The sequence below is a fragment of the Loxodonta africana genome, chromosome 5 (assembly GCF_030014295.1).
Source record: "Loxodonta africana isolate mLoxAfr1 chromosome 5, mLoxAfr1.hap2, whole genome shotgun sequence".
In the NCBI taxonomy this organism is placed as follows: Eukaryota; Metazoa; Chordata; class Mammalia; order Proboscidea; family Elephantidae; genus Loxodonta; species Loxodonta africana.
In genome coordinates this window covers 63,974,049-63,996,416 of record NC_087346.1, presented here as the reverse complement: position 1 = coordinate 63,996,416, position 22,368 = coordinate 63,974,049, and the positions used below count along the sequence as shown (strand labels likewise).

Genomic DNA, 22,368 nt, shown 5'->3' with positions numbered 1-22,368 from the left:
CAGTTGGGAATTCAGTTTGATGGTGCAAGCATCAAACGAGGCCTTGATATCTTATAGCTATTGGTCTTCTTCCTAGTTTTCCCCTTAGGTCAGCCCCTCTTTTCTTGTGTCTCAGTAATTCCTTTCCTTGTTGGTTTCATAAAACAAGGCTTTGAAAGCTCATAAAATTTATGAGGGCAAGAATTGATTGAAGGCATTTTTGATTTGAGAACATTTTGAGCATCATTCCATTGAATATATATTGACACACAAAAGTAATTGTACTTCTCATGCGAGCCACAGGGTGTCACTCATTCCTATCTGTTCCTAGGGGGACAGTGGAGAACACCTCCCCTTTGCTTAGCTGTTAATGCTGTCTCTATTTCTTGCCAGTGTTCCTGACGGGCAGCGACAGGATTCCCATCTACGGCATGGCGAGCCTGCAGATTGTCATCCAGTCCACAGCCAGCGGGGAGGAGTACTTGCCCGTGGCCCACACTTGCTACAACCTTCTTGACCTTCCCAAGTACAGCAGCAAAGAGATTCTGAACGCTCGGCTGACCCAGGCCCTTGACAACTATGAGGGGTTCAGTTTGGCCTGAGGTTCCGCAGCTTGCCCTGGATTTCCCTTCCTTCCTCAGTGTCTGCATTGACGCCTATACAGAAAATCTGGGGAGTGATTTCTATTTTTTTATTGTAGAAGTAGGTTGGGACTTTTGAATCCTGAGCCTGGTTGATGGTGGTTTCTGGGGTCGTAAGCAGTGAACAACCTTTGGGAAAAATCAGGCGTTGTGGATGGGGTGAAAAATTGGCTCTTGTATGGGAGTTGTTTGTTTTTTTGTTTTGTAACCAACTGCCCAGTGTTCTTTGCACTTGTGAATATGTTGCACTCTGCTGGATGAAATGGCAGTGGTTCCCCAAGCTCTCATTGCCCAGCCCTGACCTGGCCTCACAGTGCTTCCTTGCCCTCCTCTTGACTTCTTACTCCTCAGCAAGGATGATTCTGACTGATCCGTCCCTTCCTACTGCGCATGCAGAATTTCTGCTCTCTGCAGCCTTGGAAATGGCCTGGCTTGTTGCAGCCCTTCTCTAACCCAGAGGCGGCAAGGACTATTTCAGAACCTCCACTTCCAAAAGACTGAGTCTGGGTCCAGTATTTTAGTTGAACTTTGGAGAATTTATAGGAGGCTTTATGAACACAACTTGGTTTTTCGTTTTTTTTTTTTTTTTTAAAGGGTTCTTGAGGGAAAGCTAATCTTCCTCTGCCTATGCCTAGCTCCTGGACCTCCTTAAAGACGTGCAGAGCAGTTTAGAGTTGCAGCTGAGCCAAGTTGTGTTTTGTTGCTCGGCTGTGTCCCTTTGACAGTAAGGTAAAGCGACAGGCTCCTCCACCCCTTCCTTTATCTCTCTTTTGGAGCAAGTTGCATTGATTTTTTAAGAGTCTCTATCTTCTCCAAGAAAATTAGAAATGATAAATTTCTTGTCACTTTCCCTATCACCTTGTGTCTCCTACCACTTTCTCTTTTGTTCCTTCTGTTATTTTCTTCTCTTCCTGTTCTCTTTCCTCCCTTCCTCTGCTTTCCTCTTTTCTTTGCTTCATCCCCTTCTTTGCTACTTTACTGAATGTTCCTCCTTCTTCCCCTCGTGGATGCATGCCGTCTATTTTTTTTATTTCTATTTAAATTGCAAAATTTCTTCTCACCTCTTTTTTTTCCTCTTCCCTGATTGCTAAGACTTAAAAAAGGATATTCTTTATTATGGAAGTTTGTTTATCAGATTTGAAATGTTTGTTTACAATGGGATTTCAGGGGGGATTGTGTTTAAATCAAATATATGTATCTCTAAAATAATGACATGCTCAGCCTTCCTCATCATGGGATAAGAAAGTTCTACATGATCAAAGAACCCATGTTGGCCTAATTTTAAATTCCTAGCAACTAGAGAAAAGACTTATTTATATAAAATGAAGTATTTATGGACCGTGATACAGCATCAAATCTCAATGAAGCATTGTAGATTTTTGCTTTTTCTTTTTGTTTTTTAAACTTATTCCAATTGCTAAATTGGTAGTTTTTCAGTCTTTATAATACAAGATTAAAAAAAGATATACAGTTATATGAAATGTTTATTTTCTATGTGTGTGCAAATAGTTCAATATTATGCAATAAATTTGGTGTTTTAACTTTAAGCTAATTCCTGTTGTACTTGCAGAATGGGTAGCTTGCTTCCAGTAGAGGCATTAGGTCATATACCAAATATTCGAATACGAAAACCAAACCCATTGCCATCGAGTCGATTCCGACTCATAGCGACCCTATAGAACAGAGTAGAACTGCCCCGTAGAGTTTCCAAGGAGTGCCTGGTGGACTCGAACTGCTGACCTTTTGGGTAGCAGCTGTAGCACTTAACAGCTACGCCACCAGGGTTTCCAATATTTGAATAGAAAGTAAAATTAGGTTCCTGCCGTAAGAAGGTAGAACCAAGTGTGTAGAAATGGGGGAGAAAGCAAGGGTGGGAGCCAGGGTAAGGAGAGTAGATGGCCTTGTGGATGGGTAGGATTTCTAGAGGTTGTGATGGATGAAAAGGCATTTCCCATAGAAGGGGGCAGTCTTAGCCAACACATGAACCTGGGGCGTATTTAGGGAAGGGCCAGGAATAATTTGATGGGAGCATCAGAGGAAATAGGAGAGTGATGGTAAATAAAACTGGGAAGAAGGTAGGTTTGGGGCTGAGGAACCAGGATAAGCATTTGGAGCTTTAGTTGGTAGCCAGGGAAGAATTTTTTAAAACATTAAGCACCTTGGGATGGGGTAGGAAGTAGTGATATGACATGAACCTGGTTTTAAGAAGAAGTAAGTAGACAAGGCCCATTGGAGGGATTGGAGTGGGAAAGACTGAGTCTTGGATGGGGTACATAGGCAGAACTGGAGTGGAAAAGACTGAAGACAGTAACTCAAAGCTTAGGCTGGAAGCAGTGCCCATGGCAGCGGTGCAAGTAAAAAGTGCATGAAGTGAGAAATGGGGAGAAGGAAGCAGAAGCCTTCAAGAGCTGAAAGGGAAAAGGAGAAATTAAAGGTAATCAGAGACTTTTTAATCTAATGATTGATGCTGAGCCCAGTTATGCACACCAAAAGAGGGTGGGGAACACAGCTTAAAAATCTTTTCAATAAATTTGTAGAGCAAGTACAATGTATTATTTTGCCAGACTTAATAGATATTTTAAGGTGGTAAAGACAACAGTATCTTTCCGTTAATAAGTTTCATTTAACAAACATTTGGTAACCTACATATGTGCTGAGTTTGAAGGGGAAAATGCCATATTTTTTTGTCTTTTATTGTGGTGAAAACATATGTAGCAGCACTTACCATCTCATCCCAGCCACGTTTCATTTTGAGTAGAAGAAGCCAAGTTAGTTTACATTATTGGGTCTCAAAATCCTCATCCATGAAATAAAGGGATTGGATCAGCTAATTTCTGTGGTCCCCTTGAGCTCTAAAATTCCAGCACTGAGAACAGCACCTGGCACATAGAGGCACCCAATCCATATTTGTTGCATGAATGAGACGGTGCTGCTTCTAAAACACTGTGATTTTTCTGTGATAGTTTCCTTCTTTTGTCTTCATCACTTCTTTAGAAGATCCTGCTCTCCCAGATAGGCATTTATCTACCTACCTAACCTCCCCTGTCCCGCAGACCTTTGGAAGTTTCTTCACTGTTTCAGTCATCTACCAATTTAATGAAATCATTTAGCAGCTTTCTTTTGGTGGGTGGGGTTCAATGCAAGTGTGTGTAGACAGCTTAGCAAAACCTACTCCTCTGTGTGAAAGCCTTTTTGATGACATGAATGGCACTCTGGTAATAATCTAGGAGAGCAGGGAAGGGTTGTCCAATTAGGAAGCCCCCCCGCCCCGCCCCCCACCGGGGCTAAAATCGTTTTCACATTTTTAAAAGGGTTGAAAATTTAAAAAAAAAGGAAGAATACGTGACAAAGTCTGTAGGACCCACAAAGCCTGAAGTAATATTTGGCCTTTACAGAGAATGTTTGCTAACCCATGTGAGACCAGACTAGCAGGGATCACAGTAATAAAGTAGGTACTCACTGAAGTCGTATGAGGAACGTGGGTCAAATCTGATGCTGAACCAGAGAGAACAAGTGTGTGGGCTTTTCTGACACAGGGGTAAGAAAATCACGCTTCGTCTAGAAACAGGGTCCAGAAATGGGCCCCAGGGTTTTGACCACAATTTTCATTAACACTTACTGTGTGCTGTGTTGTATACCAGGCCCTGTGTCCAGCATCTGACGTGAACTTTATAGTTTAATTGCCATCAGAGTCTTCCTGGTTCTATACTTACTAGCTGTGCAGGCTTGGGCAGGTTTCTTAACCTCTCTGTGCCTCATTTTCTTTGTTTTGAAAATGGGGATTAAATAAATGAATTCACATTAAGCACATAGAACAGCGCCTAGCACATAAAAGCTCTTTGTAATGGCTCAGTGGTAGAATTTTGGTGTTCCATGCAGAGACCAGGGTCCGATTGCTGGCCAATGTACCTCCTGCAACCACCCACCTGTCAGTGGAGGCTTGCATGTTGCTTTGGTGCTGAACAGGTTCAGTGGAGCTTCCAGATTAAGACAGACTAGCAAGAAAGGCCTGGGGATCTGCTTCCTGCAGTCAGTCAGTGAAAACTCCATGGATCACAACAGTTTAATCTGCAACGAGTCGATCACGGCGTTGGCTCAGGACCAGGCAGCATTTCATTCTGTTTTGCGTGGGGTCACCATGAGATGGGGCCAACTTGACTGCAGCCCGCAGCTGTATTATACAAATTTTTCACGTGAAGAAATTAATGTTTAGAGAAAATAATTTGTCTACTAGCACATAAACAGCGGTGAGATCTAGAACTAACAATTAACCCATATTATGCCTTGCTGCTAGAGATGGGCAGCACATTTGACTGAGGCTGCTTAGTGGCCACATACAAAGGACAATCATGTGGCAGATGACTTCCATGAATCTGCAAAGACACCACAGGGAGTTTTGTTAGGCTGCCAGTGTATAGTCAGTAAAGGCAATTCTGTCATCATGGGGCTAAAATAACAATCCAGTTCTCATGTCATCTGCAATGGGTCTGAGGTAGAGCTGGGCTGTCACTGACTGGGGTTTTCTGTTGGCATTTAGTGGTCAGGACACCCTATGTTTAATGTCTTTCAGTAAGTCAGATACCCTAAAAAAGAAGAGAAAAAAAAACCTGTTGCAGTCAGGTTGATTCCGACTCCTAGTGACCTACAGCACAGAGTAGAACTGCCCCATAGGGCTTCCAAAGCTGTAACATTTATGGAAGCAGACTGCCACATCTTTCTCCCTCAGAGCAGCTGGTGGGTTTGAACCACTGACTTTTTGGTTAGCAGCCTTGTGCTTAACCACTGTGCTACCAGAGCTCCTTGTAAGATAGTCCCTCTTTATTCTGCCCAGAGTGCCAGTTGTGCCCTTTGCAAGGCATTGAGGGAGGGATGGGGACTTCATATCCTTCAGGTTATCCCTCCCTGCAGAATTTTTTTTCACAACAGGCTTTTTTTTTTTTTTAACAACTTTTTTTTTCCTGAATAATTTTTGATTTATAGAAAAGTAAATGTAGTACAGAGAATTCCCATATATCCCTCACTCAGTTTCCCCTACGTTAACATCTTACATTAGTACCTTTGTCAAAACTAAGAAACCAGTGTTGGTACATTGCTATTAACTAGTCTAGACTTTATTTGGATTTTTACCAGCTTTTCCACTTGTGTTCTTTTCTTGCTCCAAGGTCAAATCCAAGACACCTCATTGCATTTAATACAACTGGCTTTAAATAAAGGAGTCCTGGTGGCACAGTGGTTAAGAGCTCAGCTGTTAACCAAAAGGTTGGAGGTTGGAACCCACCAGCTGCTCTGCAGGAGAAAGATGTGTCAGCCTGCTTCTGTAAGGATTTACAGCCTTAGAAATCCCCTCCAGGACAGTTCTGTTCTGTCTTGTAGTGTCTCTATGAGTCGAAATCAACTTGACGGCAACGAGTATTTGGTTTAGCTTTTAATAAGTATTGGGCAGCAGAGCAAGGCTTTGCCTCAGGCTAGAACTTGGAGTGTAAATACGCTTTACAGTGTCAGGGGCAGAAGGTAAGTAAAGGTCCTTTTAGTAAAGACAGGCCATGAGGCCACTCCATGGGACCAGGGAGACCATCACCACACAAATGTTCCCTTCCTCAGAAATGGCTCCGTGTTCTCAGAAATAGGAATAAGTGGGCATTGAGGCCTTAGTAGCTGACAAAGGGCAGGGCAGCATTTCCTGTACTGCTATGAGAAAACACGTTTTATGAGGGCAAAAAAGGAAGTTTGTATTTATGTAAGTTTGGGTATCTCAGGCTTAAGGAAAGTTAAACCATATTGCAAGAATTCTTAGATAACTTCATGAATCCCTAAGGAGGACATAGAGTATGTAGCATTTCTCAAATTTAGGTTTCCACTGAATCTCCAATCTTTTGGCAAGGGGAAGGCTTAATACCTGTTACCTTCATCCAGAACCATAGTTGGGAATTAATAGACAGGAGTAGAGGTGGGATGAAAGGAGTGCATTTGATAGAAGAGAACAATGGATCTGAGGTGAAAGCTAGTCAGTAGAATACTTTGTGTTAGAGGCAAATAACTTAAAATCAAAGCAAATCTGTAGAATTTTATCATTTCCTTTTAAGAAACTTGCCTCTAGTTTTCTTTAGTTTTTAAAATGAAACCAAGCAGATCTTAAGCCAGTTCCTAAATCTCTAAAATGTGTAAGAACATGACGCTTATGGCCTCACAGAACCATGGTGACTGTCACCTTTAATAACCTTACCTTTCTTAAAGCCGAGGTTGCTTGAGTTACGAGCGTTCTGGTTTGTCAATGTCTTCATTTTTAAGAGACACCTTTGTGGAGCATTGTCATTGTTAGGTGCTGTTGGATCGATTTTTCGACTCACAGCAACCCCATGTGTCAGAGTAGAGCTGCCCCATAGGGTTTTCTAAATTTTGATCTTTATGGGAGCAGATCTCCAGGTCTTTCCCCAGTGGAGCCACTGGGTGGATTTGAACTGCCAACCTTCCATTAGCAGCTTAACATTTTCGCCATCAGGGCTCCTTTCTGAAGCATAGTAGGGAGCCACTGGTGGGCTCCACCTCCTGCCTTATCTTGGGAACAGGATCTCACAAACAGAGCAGAGGCATGTGGTAGACAGACAAAGAAGAAGAGAAAGAGACCAGTTCCTTGTGTCTTGAGAAAAGGTGAAAACTTTCATGTTGATTGGGCCAAGGGATTTCTCCAGTTGAAAGTGACATACCTCTGGACCTTTCCAACCCAGGTTTTTGATAAAAAGGGATTAACCCCTTGAGGGACTCCTTGGGTGGTGCAAATGGTTGATGCTTGGCTGTTAATGAAAGGTTGGAGATTTGAGCCCATGCAGAGCATCTAGAAAGAAAGGCCTGGTGACCTACTTCCAAAAAATCAGCCATTGAAAACCCTATGGAGCAGAGTTCTACTCTGATACACGTGGGGTCATCATGAGTCAGAATCAACTCCAGCACTACTGGTTTAACTTCCTTAGAGCAGAGCCCTGTGAAGCCTGTGGCAAATGTTGGTCTCTACCTCTCCATTTTGGGATGCTACGCCAGACTGGTTCCACTGTGGGGCTTGGGGGTGATGCTTGCTTACACTGAGTCAGACATGGATTTGGGTTTCCAAGGAAGCTCTGACGCGTCCTAATGCCCATTTACTTGTGCTGTGAGCTACTGAGAATATGCAACGGAGTAGGTGCTGGAAGAGGTGTCCGCCCCAGTGTGGGGAAAGCTCTTCGGATTTGTATTAAGAATGGCCTCTCCCACACATTAGCCAATCCAGGCTTTGGTGTTTTGTTTCCTTCCTTAAATAACGGAGTGTCTATCCCTTAGTTACATGTAGCACCAAGAAAATTAGTTCAGATGTCAGCTTTCTGTCTCAGAGTGACTGGAAGCTTGGCATGGTGCGCAATCACATGGTCTTCAGATCTTTTAAAAGCTGATTTTCCTGGGCCTAATCCCGTGGGAATTGGATACAATCTATAATTATTAATTCAGCTCCCATTGACGTTGAACTTCCTGAGAAACTTAAATTAAGAATTAAAACACACACACACACAACTCAGATGGAGCCAATCACTAAATCACATTGATCTTTCATGGTCACCTTTCTTTAGGATTAGGAGAAAAAGGAAAAGAGTGGGGTTGGAAATACAGGCAGTCCCTAGGTTATGAACAAGATCTGTTCCTAAGAGTGTCTAAGAATTTGTGGGTTAAATCGGAACAGGATCTTATTTAGCCTTACTTTAGCGCAGGAAAAGGCTCCAAGGCTTTTCAACGATTTAAAAGCTGCACGTGCAGAAAGTGAAGGTGAATGTAATGAAAAATTTGTTGTGAACAGGTGTTGGTTCAATCATTTCAAAGTGATGGCAAATCTACATAACATTACAGGGCAGAGTTGTCTGTAACCTGGGGACTTACTGTAACCCCATTTCCCACTGGGCCAAAAGAGGCTGAAGTAGTTGAGAGTGAAGGTCAACAGCAAATGCCAACTAGGTACTGGCTCGAGGTCCCAGGAGGCCTGGCTCATCACTGCCAAAGGCCACCTGACCTTTCATGCCTGGGCATTCTTGGGAGCTCAGATGTTTGTGAACCAGGCTCAAGGATTCTCAAGTTCACGTCACTGGCAGATGGTTTGGAGAGGAGACCTGGAGTTTCTGAAATTGCGAGGTAATCAGGGGAATAGGTCTGGTATAGGGAGCAAGGAGACTATAAAATCATTTGACTCTGAAAGTTTTACCTTTTCCCGATCTGAGAGCTAGCAAGGAACCAAAGCACTGGCACCTTCATTGGCCCCTGCCTGGCAACTTCATGAGGTTGTGGAGGGGACTCCAGGTACTATGTAGCCTCAGCCTTTGCCACAGGCTTGAGGAAATTTAGTATGCTAATTAGGAGCTTGCCAAAATCAGAGAAACTCCCCTCCCGGGGGTAGGCCTAATTTTTAGTTGTTTTAAAAATACCCCATTAGACAGAAATTTCAGGACACCAAGTGACCTAGAAATCAGTCCAAGGTTAATTCTCCTTCACTGCACAGGACTCAGACATTTTCATTTTGGTTCAGCTGCCATCTGAGGCAGTGCATTCTTTTTACATGTCTGAGCAGATTTGGGTTTCCCAAAATATTTTGGAATGAAGTAGAGGGGTTTGTCTTGCTTGGTGAGGGAAGGAATTTAGCAAGCACTGATCTTTCTGAGAAAGGGGTGCACACATGATTTACTTGAGAATATTAACAGTCACTATCTTTTCCCCAAGAGGAATGGGTCAATGTTTCCATACTCACCCTGTCAGCACTAATTTGAGCTTACAGTGCTAGAGGTACATTCTGTTTCTCACACACACAAGGCATTAGAGTGGGAGGAGGTGATGGGTGAGGGGAATGATACTGGGAAGTACAATTCCTTTTTTACAGAGATTCAAAATGTCTTGCTGGACTCAGTGTTGATTATAATGTCACCCCCACCGCTACCACAATCTTATATGGAGGATTTACTGGGAGCTCACTAACTAAATTCACCAATTAAACTCCCACGGTAATCCCAGGGCAGATTAACCAATAAACATGGTATGCACTGGCTCACATGGAGCAAGGTACACGTGGGCTTAATTGTATTTACTTGATAATCTGGTGAGCAGTTTCACATGGGTTTCACCACATCTTTGACATGGTGGTGGGCAGGTGAAATTGCGCACTGCAGATAGGTGGAAAGGCACAATTAGGCCCATGTGTACCTTGTTTACTGGGTGATCTGGCACTGGATCCCTATATTATAGGTATTGAAGATTTTTACCAACTTCTATAGTCTTTCTTGATGAAATATGCAATCAAGATGCATTGATAATTACTGGTGATTGGAAAACAAAAGTTGGAAATAAAGAAGAAGGATCAGTAGTTGTAAAATATGGTCTTGGTAGATGACAGAAACTATGATACAAACTATGCCAGAGATCACACTGTAGAATTTTGCAAGACCAACGATTTCTTCATTGCAAATCCCCTTTTTCCAACATAAACGGTGACTAAACACGTGGACCTCACCAGATGTAATACACAGGAATCAAATCAATTACATCAGTCAGAACAAGGCCAGGGGCTGACTTTGGAACAGTCCATCAATTGCTCACATGCAAGTTTAAGTTGAAGCTGAAGAAAATTAAAACAAGACCACCAGAACCAAAATACAACCTTGAGTATATTCCACCTGAATTTGAAGGCCATCTCAAGAATAGATTTGGCACATTCAACACCAATGACTGAAGACCAGACAAGTTGTGGAATGACATCAAGGGCATGATATAATGAAGAAAGCAAGAGGTCATTAAGAAGACAGGAAAGAAAGAAAAGACTAAAATGGATGTCAGAAAAGACTCTGAAACTTGCTCTTGAATGGCAAGTAGCTAAAACAAATGGAAGAAAGAATGAAGTAAAAGAGCTGAAGAGAAGATTTCAAAGGGCAACTTGAGGAGGCAAAGTATTATAATGATACGTGCAAAGACCTGGAGATAGAAAACCAAGAGGGAAGAAAACGCTTGGCATTTCTCAAGTTGAAAGAAATGAAGAAAAAAACTGAAGCCTTGAGTCGTGATTTTGAAGATGGTCAAAATATTAAACGATGCAGGAGGCATCAAAAGAAGATGGAAGGAATACAAAAAGAATTGGCTGGCACTCAACCATTTCAGGAGGCATCATACATATGATCAGGAACCAATGGTACTGAAGGAAGAAGCCCAAGCTGCACTGAAGGCATTGGCAAAAAACGAGACTCCAGGAACAGACATAATACCAATTGAAATGTTTCAACAAACACATGAGCTCTGGAGATGCTTACTTATCTCTGACAAGAAATTTGGAAGGCAACTACCTGGCCAACCAACTGGAAGACAGACATATTTGTGCCCATTCCAAATAATGTGATCCAAGAGAATACAGAAATTATCAAACAGTATCATTAATATCACACGCAAGGAAAATGTTGCTGAAGGTAACTCCAAGGCAGTTGCAGCAGTACATTCACAGGGAACTGCAAGAAATTCAAGCCGGATTCAGAAGAGGGCATGGAATGAGGGATATCATTGCTGACGTCTGATGGATCCTGCCTGAAAGCAGAGAATACCAGAAGGATGTTTACCTGTGTTTTATTGACTATGCTAAGGCATTCGACTGTGTGGATCATAATAAATTATGGATAACATTGCTAAGAATGGGAATTCCAGAACACTTAATTGTGCTCATGAGGAACCTGTACATAGACCCAGAGGCAGTCATTGAGCAGAACAAGGGGATACTGAGTGGTTTAAAGTCAGGAAAGGTGTGTGCCAGGGTTGTGTCCTTTCACCATACTTATTCAATTTGTAAAGATAAGCAAATAATCCGAGAAACTGGACTATATGAAGAAGAATGTGGCATCAGGACTGGTAGAAGCCTTATTAACAACCTGCGATATGCAGATGACACAAACTTGCTTCCTGAAAAGTGAAGAGGACTTGAAGCGCTTACTGATGAAGATCAAAGACTACCACCTTCAGTACTGATTAGACCTGAACATAAAGAAAACAAAAATCAACAAGCAACCAATAAGCAACATTGTAATAAGTGGAGAAAAGATTGAAGTTGTCAAAGATTCCATTTTACTGGGATCCACAATCAACTCTCATGGAAGCAGCAGTCAAGAGGTCAAACGATGTATTGTGCATCAGGCAAATCTGTGGCAAAAGACCTCTTTAAAGTGTTGAGAAGCAAAGATATCACCTTGAGGACTAAGGTGTGCCTGACCCAAGACATGATCTTTTCAATCACCTCGCGTGCATGTGAAAGCTGGACAATGAATAAGGAAGACAGAGGAAGAATTGATGCCTTTGAATTATGGTGTTGGCAAAGAACACTTAATATCCATGGACTGCCAGAAAAATGAACAAGGCTGTCTTGGAGAAACTACAGCCAAAGTGCTCCTTGGAAGTGAAAATGGAAAGACTTCATCTCACATACATTGGACATGTTATCAGGAGGGACCAATCCCTGGAGAAGAACATTAAGCTTGGTAAAGTGGAGGACCAGCAAAAACAGGAACACCCTCAATAAGATGGCTTGACCCAGTGGCTGCAACAATGAGCTTAACCAGCAGTGACCGTAAGAATGGTGCAGGACCAGGCAATTTTTTGTTGTTGTCCATAGGGTCGCTATGAGTTGGAACCAACTCAGTGGCACCTAACCACAATTATTACTCCCTGTAGTCCCTGGTTGGGCGCAAATGGTTAAGTGCTCAGCCACTAATTGAAAAGTTGGTGACTTAAATCCACCTAAAGGTTCTTCAGAAGAAAGGCCTGGTGATCTACTTCCGAAAGACCATAGTCGTTGAAAACCCGATGGAACACAGTTCTATTCTGACACACGGGGGTAGCCATGAGTCGCAATCAAATAGATAGCAACTGGTTTTTCAAATTTATTTATTTTAATGATTCCTGTTATTCAGATAAAGACATGGAGCTTTAGGGAGGGTAAGTAATGTGCCCAGATGGTACTGCTAAGCCATCTGGCTGCAGTCTGAGCCTTAAGCATCAAATAGTATTTGGCCTCTCTTGGAGTTGTCAAATGTGCCGGTCTAGATTTTTGTATTGATTGATGGAGCTGCTCATTTCCACGAATACCCAGGCATGCAGTCTGCACCCTCTTCTTGAAGTGAAGTCCTTGGACCAAAAGTCTGGCAGCCGGTGGCAACTTACCAGAAATGCAGAATGCAGGTCCTCCTGGAGTCACTGTATCACAACAGCCCCAGGCACTTGCCTGCATATTCAAGTTTGAGAAGCACTGCTCTTTGCTACCTAGAGGAATATATCCTTCACTCTGTTCTTCCTCTCCCCGTGTCTAATCTTGTCTAGTAATTTTAAGTTCTTTAAAAGTAACAATACCTCCAAATGTCTTACCAAGAAGTACTCAAAAGTGCAGAACTAGAAGCCTGACATAAGAATTTCTGGGCATCTTTGAATTTCTTAAGGAGAACTTGAAGCAAGCTCTAGGATCTAAAAGACCCCAAGTTTCAGAATTCACAGTAAGGTTAAGGAGCCCTGGTGGCACAATGGTTAAGCTCTCAGCTGCTAACCAAAAGGTTGCCTCTTTGAACCTACTCAGCAACTCTGTGGGAGAAAGATCTGGCAATCTCCTCCCGTAAAGATTACAGCCTAGAAAATCCTATGGGGCCATCCTACTCTGTTACATGGGGTCCCTATGAATCGAAATCGACTCGAGGCCACCTAACAACAACACAGTAATGTACAGCTTTTACATACATGGGCCCGACTGAGACCTGGGATTCAGAGCTGGCTCAGACACAGTTCACGCTTGGTCGCACTGGGCCCTGTTCCCCTGGGGCAGCGGCAGCACAACATGGAGCCATCCCTGTGGTATAAGCCTTGTTGATGGCAAGGAGAAGTGAGAACCAAGCTGTCAACAACCCTGGTTACTGCCAAGCCCTGTTTGTCTGCCTGCCAGCAGGAATCTAAAAATGCATTTAGGAATTTGGACGTTTGGCTTTTACTGAATATAAAACTCTGCTCTGTATATATAGCCTTGATGAGCTGACCCAGCTTGGGGATAACTGATTTTTTTTTTTTATTATTTTTATCGTGCTTTAATTGAAAGTTTACAAATCAAGTCAGTCTCAACAACTGATGTTTTTTGTCTTATAAGATTCAGACTCTATTTCTAGAAGAGGTAATAGTGAGGCCATTGAAAGTACTGCCTCTCCTACTCCTCAACTTTTGCCCCCCACTCCCGAGTGTAGGTCCCCATTCTGAAATCCCATTCAGGTAGTCCACAGTTCCGCACACTGTTATAGGATTAGAAGCTATAATACGAGGTAGGGGGATTCAGAGTAAAATCAGGCTTTCTGAGAGGTTGTAGAACCTGGGTGCCCTTGGAGTAACACAATTTTTTGGTCCCCCAAAGTGTCAGCTTCAAAATATTACGTAAGAAAATGGAGGATCACTGAATGCTGCCTGCTACTTCAGCCCAAATTCCATGACCTTGCATCCAGTGTTTCCAAATTTATTCTGGGTGAGCTTCAATTTTGGCAGAATGGCATTAAACTGCATCTATGTGAGCAGTAAAAAAGAGCTGTGGTGGCACAAAGGCTAAATGCTTGGCTATCAACCGAAAAGGTTGGTGGTTCAAACCCGTTCAGCAGTTCCATGAGAGAAAGACCTGGCAATCTGCCCCTGTAAAGCTTACATCCTAGAAAAACCTATAGGGCAGTGCTACTCTGTTACATGGGTCGCTATCAGTTGGAATCAACTTGATGGCACCCAGCAACAAGGTGAGCAGCACAGCATCCTTACTTGAGGCAGACAAATCTAGTTGTGAATCCTGGTGTGAGCACTAGGACAAGGCCCTTACTCCAAGCCTCCGTATATGTATGTTGTTGTTAGGGGCCATCAAATTGGCTCTGACTCATAGCGACCCTATGCACAACAGAATGAAACACTGCTTGGTCCTCTGCCATCCTCACAATCATTGTTATGCTTAAGCCCATTGTTGCAGCCACTGTGTCAATCCGTCTCATTGAGGGTTTTCCTCTTTTTCACTGACCCTCTACTTTACTAAGCATGACGTCCTTCTCCAAGGACTGATCCCTCCTGACAACATGTCCAAAGTATGTGAGACGTAGTCTCGCCATCCTTACTTCTAAGGAGCGTTCTGGTTGTACTTCTTCCAAGACAGATTTGTTTATTCTTTTGGCAGTCCATGATATAGTCAATATTCTTCTCCAACACCACAATTCAAAAGCATTCATTCTAATTCTTCAGTCTTCCTTATTAATCATCCAGCTTTCACATGCATAGGAGGTGATTGAAAATACCATAGCTTGGGCAGGTGCACCTTAGTCTTCAAGGTGACATTTTTGCTTTTCAAGACTTTAAAAAGGTCTTTTGCATCAGATTTGCCCAAAGCAATGTGTCTTTTAATTTCCCGACTGCTGCTTCCATGGGTGTTGATTGTAGATGCGAGTAAAATAAAATCCTTGACAACTTCAATCTTTTCCCTGTTTATCATGATGTTGCTCATTGGTCCAGTTGTGAGGATTTTTGTTTTCTTTATGTTCAGGTGTAATCCATACTGAAGGCTGTGGTCTTTGATCTTCATCAGTAAGTACTTCAAGTCCTTTTCACTTTCAGCAAGCAAGATTGTGTCATCTGCATAACGCAGGTTGTTAAAAAGTCTTCCACGAATCCAGATACCACATTCTTCTTCATATAGTCCAGATTCTCGGATTATTTGCTCAGCATACAGATTGAATAGGTATATTGAAAGGATACAACCCTAATGCACACCTCTCCTGACTTTAAACCCTACAGTATCCTCTTGTTCCGTTCAAACAACTGCCTCTTGATCTATGTACAGGTTCCTCATGAGCACAATTAAGTGTTCTGAAATTCTCATTCTTTGTAATGTTATCCATAATTTGTTATGATCCACACCGTTGAATGCCTTAGCATAGTCAATAAAACACAGGTAAACATCTTCCTGGTATCCTCTGCTTTCAGCCAGGATCCATCTGACATCAGCAATGATATCTGTGGTTCTGAATCCGGCTTGAATTTCTGGCAGTTACTAGTTTCACTAGTTGATATACTGCTTTTGAATGATCTTCAGCAAATTTTTTATTTGTGTATGATGTTAATGATATTGTTTGATAATTTCTGCATTCAGTGGGATCACCTTTTTTGGGAATAGGCATAAATATGGATCTCTTCCTGTCAGTTGGCCAGGTAGCTGTCTTCCAAATTTCTTGGCACAGACTAGCGAGCACTTCCAGTGCTGCACCTGTTTGTTGAAACATCTCAACTGGTATTCTGTCAATTCCTGGAGTCTTGTTTTTAATCAATGCCTTCAGTGCAGCTTGGACTTCTTCCTTCACTACCATTGTTTCCTGCTCATATGCACCTCCTGAAATGGTTGAATGTTGACCAATTCCTTTTGGTATAGTGACTCTGCATATTGCTTCCATCCTCTTTTGATGCTTTCTGAGTCGTTTAATATTTTCCTCATAGAGTCCTTCACTATTGCAACTCAAGGCTTGATTTTTTTCTTCAGTTCTTTCAGCTTGAGAAATACAGAGCATGTTCCTCCCTCTTGGTTTTCTATTTCCAGGTCTTTGCACATGTCATTATAATACTTTGTCTTCTCAAGCTGCGCTTTGAAATCTTCTGTTAAACTCTTTTAGTTCATCATTTCTTCCTTTCACTTTAGCTACTCAACATTCAAGATCAAGTTTCAGAGTCTCTTCTGACATCCATTTTGGTCTTTTCTGTCTTTTTAATGATCTCTTGCTTTCTTCATGTATGATGTCCTTGATGTCATTCCACAACTTGTCTGGTCCTTGGTTATTAGTGTTCAACACTTCAAATCTATTCTTGACATGGTCTGTAAATTCAGGTGGGATGTATTCAAGGCCATACTTTGGCTCTTGTGGATTTGAGCTAATTTTCTCCAGTTTCAACTTGAACTTGCATATGAGCAACTGATGGTCTGTTCCATAGTTGGCCCGTGGCCTTGTTCTGACTGTTGATATTGAGCTTTTCCATCGTCTCTTCCCACAGATGTAGTCTATTTGATTCCTGTGTATTCTACCTGCTGAGGTCCACATGCATAGTCGCTGTTTATGTTGGTGAAAAAAGTTATTTGCAAAATTCTATCATGCCATCTCCAGCATCGTTTATATCACCAAGGCCATATTTTCCAATTACCGATCTTTGTTTCCAACTTTCACATTCCAATCACCACTAATTATCAATGCATCCTAATTGTGTGGTCAATCAATTTCAGACTGCAGAAGTTGGTAAAAATCTTCAATTTCTTTAACTTTGACCTTAGTGGTTGGTGCATATATTCGAATAATAGTTGTATTAACTGGTCTTCCTTGTAGGCGTATGGATATTATCCTATCACTGACAGCATTATATTTCAGGATAGAAATTTTCTTTTTGCTGATGAATGCAATGCCATTCCTCTTCAAGTTGTCATTCCTGGCATAGTAGACTCTATGATTGCCCGATTCAAAATGGCCAATACCAGTCAATTTCAGCTCATTAATGCCTAGGATATCAATGTTTATGTGTTCCATTTCTTTTTTTTTTGAACATTTTTATGTGAAAATATTTCGTAAGACAGTTTCTCTCAGAAAGAAAAAGTAGGTCAGTTTTATCAATGTGAAAGATGATTTAAATCTGAATGCATTATTAACCTATCCTTGAACATGACAAAAACCTGCCTTTGTGTTTTCATATCCTTCAAATTAAATCCTATAAAAATCTAAGTTTCCAAAGGGGGAAAAATGCTCAGAAAGTTTTAATTAGGTTGAAATACTTCATTACTCCCTACCCACAATCAGGTAAATGCTATCAATTCAGACTGATGATGCAAAGCATTTCTCAGGCACTTATTATTTCAGTCACATTGCCTATTCATTTTTTTTTTTTTAAACTTAACAATTTTACCAGATCTTTTCTAAGGAATGCTGTCACCTTATACCTACTATAATTTTTAAAAAAGTTTTTGTTGTGCTTTAAGTGAAAGTTTACAAATCAAGTCAGTCTCTCATGCAAAAATTTATACACACCTTGCTATATACTCCTAATTGCTCTCCCCCTAGTGGGACAGCACACTCCTTCCCTCTGCTCTCTCTTTTTGTGTCCATTTGGCCAGCTCCTGACCCCCTCCGCCCTCCCATCTCCCCTTCGGACAGGAGATGCCAACATAGTCTCCTGTGTCTACTCGATCCAAGAAGCTCACCCTTTACCAGTTATCATTTACTATTCCATTGACCAGTCCAATCCCTGTCTGAAGAGTTGGCTTTGGGACTGGTTCCTGTCTTGGGCTAACTGAAGGTCTGGGAAACATGACCGCTGGGGTCCTTCTAGTCCCACACCATTAAGTCTGGTCTTTTTATGAGAATTTGGGGTCTGCATCCCACTGCTCTCCTGCTCCCTCAGGGGTTCTCTGTTGTGTTCCCTGTCAGGGGAGTCATCGGTTGTAGCCAGGCACCATCCAGTTCTTCTGGTCTCAGGTTGATGTAGTCTCTTGTTTATGTGGCCCTTTCTGTCTCTTGGGCTCATAAGTACTTTGTGTCCTTGGTGTTCTTCATTCTTTGCCCTAGGTGGGTTGAGACCAACTGATGCATCTTAGATGGCCGCTTGCTAGCATTTAAGACCCCAGACACCACTCTCCAAAGTGGGATGCAGAATGTTTTCTTAATAGATTTCATTACGCCAATTGACTTAGATGTCCCCTGAAACCATGGCCCCCAAACCCCCGCCCTTGCTACCCTGGCCTTTGAAGCGTACAGTTTATTCAGGAAACTGCTTTTGGTTTAGTCCACTTGTGCTGACCTCTTCTGTGTGTTGTCTGTTCCTTCACCTAAAATAGTTCTTATCCATTTCATTTCTGACAACTTCCAATTTTCCTAGGTTCATACTTCATACATTCCACGCTGTGATTATCAATGGAAATTTGCAGCTGCTTCTTCTCATTTTGAGTTGTGCCACATCAGCAAATGAAGGTCTCAAAAGCTTGACTCCATCCACATCATTAAGGTTGACTCTACTTTGAGGAGGCAGCTCTTCCCCAGTCCTTTTGAGTGCCTTCCAACTGGGGGGGGGGGGTTCATCTTGTGCATGTGGCCAAACAATGTTCTGCCACTATCATAAGGTTTCCACTGGGTAAATCTTTTCAGAAGTAGACTGCCGGGTCCTTCTTTCTAGTCTGTCTTAGTCTGGAAGCTCAGCTGAAACCTGTCTGCCATGGGTGACCCTGCTGGTATTTGAACACCAGTGGCATAGCTTCCAGCACCATAGCAACAAGTGAGCCCCCACAGTATGACAAACCACAGACTCATGGGCGTAATATAAATATGTATAAAAAAACCCACTGCCATCGAGTCGATTCCAACTCATAGTGACCCTATAGGGCAGAGTAGAACTACCCCATAGAGTTTCCAAGGAATGCCTGGCGGATTCGTTATGTATACAGGTTCAGTTTATTTTTGATGTTTACTTTCATCACTTGGTATACAAGTAACATGCAGTTTACAGAATTCCTGCATGGCTAACCACCACAGAGCTGCAGTTTTCTTGTCTGTAAGAAGGTACGTGAGGGCTGATACTGCACAACTCACCGGGCTGGTGCGAGGCTTGAGGGAGCACCTGGCAGGTACTTATCACTATGCCTGGTTTTATGAAGGCTACACAAAGGCTGGGGCACTCTCTTCACACCACTTAAATGTGCTCTTTCTTCTGAGTCAGTGTTTCAGTGGCTTTATTAGCTTCAGAATAGTAAAAGACTAATGTTATTTATCTGCGACGGTTTTATAGACTTTGGAAGTATACTTAAATTTTTAAATTTACTTTGATTCATTTGTTTCTACGAATTGTTTTAAAAGCAGCTGAATATAGAACACAGACACTCTTTTCTAGGTACAACCTCAGGTAAGCCTAGCTTGTACCCAGTTTCCTTCACCTTCCAGTGCCCTCCTGGAGACAGAGCAACAAAAACATCCACAGTTAAAAATATTTTATTTTCCTTAAATTTACACAAAATACAGTCATGTACAAAAAAATGTGCACATTTCTCAATTTACATTTTAAAAAAGGACAACGGCAATTTCAAATACTATCTACTTATATGTCATGTAAACATTGTTCTGGGCCCATGTTATTGACTAAAATTTTATCTCTTCTGAAACAGAGATGTACGTGACTTACAGTTGCTTTCAGTTTGAGAATTAGGTTTGTCAAACCGATTTCTCAAGCCATGAACGTGACCATGGCTGGCCTGATTCTAGGCAAAAATGAAATTCTTTCTAGACATGACTACGACTTCAGAGCAACAGAAGTTGTAACTGCACCTGGTTTCCATGTTACATACACATCTGTGTAACTGTTAAGTCTGAGCTTGACCTGTATACATCACACACGGAGTTGCCATCAGTTGGAATTGACTCGATGGCAATGGTTTTTTTGTTTGCTTGTTTATTATGAAGGATCATTTGTGGCAGCATACAGATACACGTGGAGGCACAGTCTCCTTTTGGGAAAGGCACCCATGTCACAGTGCAGTGCCAGACGCATGTATTAATCTTGTTTGGGGCTTGCCATGTTGGTCACCATTTGAAGAGGTGCCCATATGCACAATTTAAATACATAAAAATTTGAAAATATGTTTAGCTGGTCTGTTGACAAAATGTACTCTTTAGCCTGAGGGGCAAGTGGGGGGAAATAAAAGAAGGGAGTTTATAAAGGAAAAGGAAAGGAAAGCACATTCTGGGTTCTGTCAAATACATGGTCTTCAGAGAAAACACTGCTTCAACATGTTAGTTTTGTTTTCTCTCTCTCCTATGATTTAACCAAGTGGATAATGAAAAAGAACAGAGCAAAGGTGTTGATCTTGGCTCAGAAACCATCTCTCCCTACCTAGGTAAACAAACAAAAAACCCAGGAAGTAGTGGATCAGGAAGAACCTCTCTTGAAAGCAAAATAGAATTTAGACTACAGCTTGCTTTTCACAAAGCAGGTAATAATAGAGTTTTAACTCTAGAAATACCATCAAATGAGTAAGGTGTTATTACTTTTAAGAAAAATGGCATCTTCATGATTATAACCCAAATCTTAAAAAAAAATGAATCAACAAACTTTAAACTTTGGTTTTCATGTAAATCTGTGGTAAGTTCTGGACACTGGGCCCAATTCTATTGGGAATTAGGCAGCCCCCAGACAGAATCAACTCCAGTGACATCATGGCCACCCTCTCCTGCTGAAACCTAAATATTCATCTTACCAGGAATTCCAGGCTCAACCACGTTAGCAAATGCTCAGCCATCAGAGAGGCTCTAAGACTGAGGGCCCCAGGGCATCTCGGTGCAATATTTATGACAAAAGCACAGCCCTGAGCCATTTGTCCTGGGCCAGAAATGCCACAGCTAGGAGCAGACACACCCTGCAAGACGCTCTTTCACAGCCTCGCAAGCATTGCATCAGGAAACAAAGCAAGAATTATCCTGATGGTACAAATAGAGGCACTGGCTGATCCCTACCTTGGCAACGAATAATAATCTTTTGACTTCCAATCAGCAATGAAAGAGACAAATAGGAAATCTTATCTAATTATTAGTTCACAATGCCTTATAAAAACCAAAAAAAAAAACAAACCCAGTGCCGTCGAGTCGATTCCGACTCATAGCGACCCTATAGGACAGGGTAGAACTGCCCCAGAGACTTTCTAAGGAGCGCCTGGCCGATTTGAACTGCCGACCCTTTGGTTAGCAGCCGTAGCACAAAACCACTACGCCACCACGGTTTCCCAATGCGTTATAGCTAGCATTTAAAAACAATGAATTCAGTTCTTCAATTTGAAATTTGGTCTTTCATGAGAATTTTCACCTAGTATGGGAGCTTTCTTCTACCAGCACAGGACAGACTTTTGCTGTCTTGAGAAACTTCTAAGCAGGCCCTTACACTAAATCTTGCACATGCATGTCTTAGAAAGTGACACCCTAAGTGAACGATCCAAAGATGAAACGCAGTAATTATATCATCCTTAATATAAACATCTATTCCAATGTTTACTCCGAGTGGGTACAATAAAAGCAAGTGCCTGTGGAAATTACAAGCCTTTGCCATCTCTTAATTCTTAAAATCATACAATCAAGTGTATTCACGCTTAACCTTTACTTATCATTGTTATTAAATAACCCTTAACGTTTATTTTGTTGGCATGTGCTAATAAACACACATATTCCCAAGAGAGCAAAGGAAAACCCCAGTCCAAAGTATTCTGTGTGAAGCCAATTAAGAAACTTGCCTCCAGTATCTCGAGGTCTTAGGCAGCAGCCATGGTTGCCGTGGAAACAAATTTGCCTTGGCATTTCCAACTGAGCCAGAAGCTATTGAGCAACATGTCTTCAAACAGAACCTAGTGTAAACAGACTGCCCGCCCCCCAACCTGGGCTCCATTCTATGAAGTATACAGATGATTAAAAATTACAAAGGAAGACAGAACAATCCATACACGATTTATTTCACTATAACTGGGTGTTTTCTTTTATTCAATCATATAAATTTGAATGGGGATTCCTGAATATATCCTTTTAGTTAATTTACCTTTGGCAGAAACAACAGATTTCAAAACATTTAGTAATTGGTTTCTCCTACTACCTTAAAAAAAAAAAATCCCGCAGCATAATTTTCAAAACAATATTCTTAAACAGATGTGCTTTGAGAGTTAACT

The 22,368-nt window shown here is 41.8% G+C and overlaps 1 protein-coding gene across 7 annotated transcripts in view; it reads left to right on the top strand.

The window, feature by feature from the left end:
• Positions 1–22,345, top strand: part of HERC3 (HECT and RLD domain containing E3 ubiquitin protein ligase 3) — a 136,024-nt gene extending 113,679 nt beyond the window's left edge. For 6 of the 7 annotated variants that reach the window (XM_064285568.1, XM_064285564.1, XM_064285562.1 and 3 more), the window contains one exon: positions 373–22,345. In XM_064285568.1, coding sequence (XP_064141638.1) covers positions 373–581 — 209 coding nt within the window. In that variant the 3' untranslated portion in view covers positions 582–22,345. The remainder of the gene's footprint in view (positions 1–372) is intronic. The other variant, XR_010322051.1, reaches the window with a different exon arrangement.
• Positions 22,346–22,368: the final 23 nt, after the last annotated feature.